At 30.7% G+C, this 5,475-nt stretch overlaps 1 protein-coding gene across 1 annotated transcript; it reads right to left on the bottom strand.

The window, feature by feature from the left end:
* Nucleotides 1–4,313: 4,313 nt before the first annotated feature.
* LOC107442256 (ras-like GTP-binding protein RHO) lies at nucleotides 4,314–4,862 on the bottom strand. The gene has a single exon (XM_016055780.4). It carries the CDS (start codon nucleotides 4,860–4,862, stop codon nucleotides 4,314–4,316), a length of 549 nt encoding a protein of 182 aa, XP_015911266.1.
* Nucleotides 4,863–5,475: the final 613 nt, after the last annotated feature.

Raw genomic sequence — 5,475 nt, forward strand, 5'->3', positions numbered from 1 at the left:
TAACTTTTCTTTCCTTTTATTAAAATTGGAGTTACTGAAAAGAGGTTTATCTTTTTTTTTTCTTTTGTTCTTCTCTCAACTTTTATGACCTTAGAGTTTTTTTGCAAATATTGCACACCAGTAGGAAATTTGCATATCTCTTAAACGCTCGGAAGGAGAATTCAAATACAAAGTTTAATTTATGATAGAAAGTAAAATATACCCAAAACACGAAGAAAAAAATCCTATTTAATTTTTTTGCATTCTTCACTCAAAGTAATAAATGCCAACGTCAAGTTGAATGCAGTTGAATCTGCTATATAGTACATAGACAAAAATAAAGTAGTAAAATAAAATAAAAATTTGAAACTATTTACTGTGAAAAAGGAAAATTTTAAAAAAATCTTCAAAATTAGATTGATCAATCAGAAAAGTTGATTGATAAGTTAAGAGTTAATTGGCACAAGAATTGGCTTAACTGGCTGTACTGCGCCAGCTACTAGGTAAAAGAAATGCACTTTTATTTGTATTTATGAATACAGTTTCGATAAACTTGATGAGATTGTGATGTATAGGGTCACTAAGTAAGGATAAAAGATCGGGAAAAAATCTGTCAAAAAGTTTCTTAAAATATTTGAATCGTCTGCAGTCAGTTAATAAGTGTTGGATGGAAATATCGACCTGGCATTGAGCACAGTTGGGGGGAGATTCAGTAAATGCATTGTGGGTAAAACCGTGTGCGAGCTCCTTCGTCACACGAATTCTCCCCCTCTTCAGTGGGCGTAATCCTTAATCAATCTTCAACTGTCAAAATCGGAGGGGTGAAGAACTAAGATGAAGCTTGAAGAGGGGTGCTAGAGGATTATCCTTTATCAAACGGGTAAAACGAGTATGACCAATGCGTATTCTATTAATTATAACCTGGTTTTTGTGATCAACAGTTAATGTCATACAATTATCAAAATTAGGATAAATTTCATGTAATTTATTATTGATGTGTGCATTCAATGGAGAGTTCTTTCCGGACTCGATAAAATGAGGTTTTACAAATACGTTCAATGTCCAAAGGTGTTAGGAGATTACTATTTTAAGTTATGATAGTGGTTTTAGCTATTGTACAGGCACGATCATTTCCAAAGATACCGACATGCGAAGGAATCCAGCATGCTGAATCCTTTTTCTCGTAAACGTGATCAAGGAACTTGAATTTGCAGCCTTGTGACGGCCATTTAGTTTAGCTCTCAATTTGCTTTTGTTGTATAATTAATAATAAGCTGAAAGTGATATTATGATAAGATCAACTATATTTTCGTTGAAATGAAAACGAAAGGGAATTATTATAAACGTTAAAAAAAGTCATTAATGATACATATAAAAAGCTCTCAAAAGTGTTTGTACACTTTTGCGAGCATTTGTTCTTGGGACATTCAATGAAATATTGCTCAATTCATTAATCAAAATGAATATTTCAGAATAGATATAAACTGCTGCTTTGGTTTTAAAATATTCCATGCAGTTTTGTTAAAAATACATTAAAGATCTTAGTATTAAATAATTATTCTGAAATATTCATTTTAATGAATGAATGAAGCACTATTTCATTGAAATTTATAAGTGTACGAACACTTATAAGAGCCATTGTATTTAATATTGAATTTCTTTTATTTATTTGAAATACTGGATGAGAAATACTAATACGATTTTGTATGAATTCGTGTATTTTCATAATTCTTTCAATACATTATTATTAAAAAAAATACGTATCCTATTTATCTAATAAAATTTTGCTTTTTATATATTCCCATTTTTACTAACAATATTTCATATAAATAACTGTAAGATTAAATAAATAATAGATATTGATTGGATCTAAATGTAACAGTAAAATTCAAAAATCATAGCTGGTTAATAAAATTCTAACTCTCTGAACCTTTGTAATCCCTCACCTAACACTGAAGTTCCGCGGAATATCATTTTGGAGTCACAGAATACTATATCAAAAGGTATTTCTTTTACTTATTTAAAATATATAAAACAGAAAAACTTCATACATTGGATAAAGCAATTTCATATCAAAATAACGTCTTCTGTCAACGTTACTGTTTCTAAATTAAAATTACCACTGTAACTGCCTGAACCTACTCTGAACATAGGGTAAGCTGAAAAAAATAGTGCTATAAAATAAAGTAATTATTAAAGAATAAAGATCATTAAGGAACCTTAGCCACAATTTAATCTCATGATGGTCAACTCTCATAAACGTATTCTTGTCTTTAAAAAATTATAGTCATTGTAAAATTTTATACTATATAAATATTTTTCTCCATTCAATAATATAAACGCTAGCATGAACTGTTTCATATTCTAAATACAACAATTTACAATTTTTTTTTTTTTTACAAGTAATTTTAGTATAAGATAGTTAACCGCTAAAAATAATTTGCTTTTTTGCTTCTCAATATATTATAAATATTAATTTTAAAATTTTATCTTCCTTCATTGCGTTTTGGACTAATTCTTAAAGAGTTTTATAAAATAAGCAACTTTTTTGTTTTCCGATTATTACAATGCTCGTATACTTTTAGAAAATAGTGAAAATCGTGAGAATAGTAGAAAAGAGTGAGTAAAAAGAAAATCAGTTTTAGTACACTTCAAAAAATAAACTTTTGTTTCTCCATTTAGCAAACACTACAAGAAATGTTAAAAAATTATTGTTGTCAAATAATTTTTTTACTGTGAACATATTATTTATAACAAAATAAAACCCTTATCTAACAAACTTTAAAAGGTAATAAAATAAAAATATTTTGCAACCAATTATAGAGAATAAGGATGTAAGGGATTATTAGTCAAGAAAATTAAAATTCAATAGTTTTACCAAGCTAACATAAATCTTCACAATATAAACTTTTGTAGTTCTAGAACTTCAACCTTAAACACAGCAAATTAAAGAATGAAAATTTTATTTGCAGCAATTTTTTCTGGCAAAATGTTGATAGAATCCCGGTAAACAAGGCCCGATTATAGCCAAGGCCCAATATGCATGGGCCTAGGGCCCACACTTTCTGAGGGGCCTCAAAAATTAGCAAAACTAGCTATGTGTTGGTTTAAGTACTAAATAAAAAATAATTCCAACTTACAATAAAAAATAATTCAGCTAATCAGTGACTTTTAGTAAAAATCACTGATTTCAATTGTTTGTGCTCACCAAACTATTTTTATTTTGACATAACATTGTTGTTTTATATCTTGCTTTAATTTATAGATACGTAAACTTTATCTCAGAAAAATAATCTTCGATTTTCTGCTTTCAAAATTTCTTAGTATGTTTCTCTCGAATCATGCAGTTCAATAGATTTTTTTTCTTTATTAGGACTACTCTTCAATAATTTAATTTCAAAATATTTTGTAAGGGGCCCAGATAATTTGGTGAGCCTTGGGCCTGATTTTGTCTTGATCGGTCTATGGCGGTAACATTTAGTAAAAACATGGTCTCAAGATGATTTTAAAAGTTAACGAAACAAAATTTCAATCCAAAATTTTATTAAAATCATTAGCAAGAATCAAAATTCTACACTGTTATAAATAAAAATTCCAACTAGAAGAATCACAAATTGGAAAGTAGACATTTCAGACATATTTTTCCTTTCTCAAATTATCCAAATTCGCTGAATACTTAAGTGTTAAGGATTCATGAAATATAATTATTTTATTATTATTTATATATCACTGGTTCTATGAGGTTATAAAAGATGTACCAAATACCGGAATAACAAACAAAACTAAAAACCCAGTTTTTCAAAAAGACTCACATATAAATCAAAGAAATTGTACGAAATTTAATATTGGCAGTAATAATTTCACAACAAGAACTATTATAAAACTACTATTATTTGACTGTTGATAAAAACAGACTAGTTTATATAGCTCTTTTTATTAAATCTGTAATTTTATTATTGTCAGGATAATTTTTAAGGTAAAATAATTCAAATAACTTTCAAAAAGCACATTTCAACAAAACCATTAATTTTATTTTTTCAATTAATAAATAAATTCTTATAATATTAAAATGAGATACCTTGCAAATTGTAGAAGAAACATTTGAGTTTAAGCCTTATCTGTAGCAATAATAATATTTAAAATTCTTATTTGCATTTGAAGAAAAATGTCACTTATATAGGGCATTAATGTTTCTCGTAGTCCAATAATGTAAAATATTGTGCTAGAAACAAAATTTTTAAGATTTCATGTCAGATTTATTTTTCTCTAAAACCAATACCACATCTGGAAGATTTTGCTGCATGCTTGGAGACCACATGTGGCACACAATACAATTATTCTAATGTAGCTTTTACTGCAGCGATAAAAACCTCTAAAACTCTTTCTTTAGTATTTGCGGAACATTCCACATATTGGTAGGCATTTATGTTTCTTGCAGTTAGTAGTCCATTATCGTACGATATCGTGCTAGGGGCAGCCTCTTGAGATTTTAGATCGCATTTATTTCCAACTAAAACCAAAGGCACGTCTGGACGATTTTCGTGCATCTCTCTCAGCCATTTGCTCGCGACGCACAGAAAACTATTCATATTGTCCACTGCAAAACAAATAATTACTACGTCGGCATTTTCATATAATTTTGATCTCTCTCCTTTGTGATTCTGCGGACACGGTGCTTTGCAAATTAATAACGAGAAATTCGTACCGTCAATGTCAATATTAGAGTGTGCATTGTCACGGAAATATTGAGCACTTACGTGGGAATCTGAAACTTCAATAAAAGCTCTGATGAGCTGTGTTTTACCGCAATCCTCATTGCCAACAACTACGATCTTCTTAAAATGAATAGGTTCAGCGTTTTCATCCAGTGTTGTATTTTCCATCTTTAGGCAAACAAAGGTTTTTTTTAAAATACGTTGTATATAGCAGCGTCTCGAACTGTCAATTACAGTACTTAACCGACTGAAAACTACACAAAATCATCAACAGCACTACATTATTTTCGATTGGATTTTATTATCGGTGCACTTCCAGGGGATCATTTCTGCCGATATAGAATGGGTAGGTAGATACTTTATTTACGTCGCACTAGAGCTGCACAATGGGATATTGGTGACGTCATCATCCTGAGGACATCCCTGAAGACGATCCGAAGGCATGCCATCACAATTTTGATTCTCTGAAGAGGGGATGGCTCCCCTGCTTTGGTAGCCCAACGACCTGTGCACGTTGTTGAACACTTTACAGTAGAACAGATTAACGAAGGCCGATACCGCGCATCCTCGGTCCCTAAGCAAGCTGATCAAAGTAGTCACCCACCCACTGGCTGACCGCAGCCAGTGATGCTTGACTTCGGTGTTCTACTGGAAACATTGTCTTTTCGATTAGTCCAGTAGGAGACCCTATCTAGAGTAGAACGTCTTCCTCTTTCATTACTTGGATCTGGGTGTTGGTTCGATTCTTATAGGCGAAGGTAGAGTGCGTGATCGCACTGTA

The sequence above is a fragment of the Parasteatoda tepidariorum genome, chromosome 8 (genome assembly GCF_043381705.1).
Source record: "Parasteatoda tepidariorum isolate YZ-2023 chromosome 8, CAS_Ptep_4.0, whole genome shotgun sequence".
Taxonomy (NCBI): Eukaryota; Metazoa; Arthropoda; class Arachnida; order Araneae; family Theridiidae; genus Parasteatoda; species Parasteatoda tepidariorum.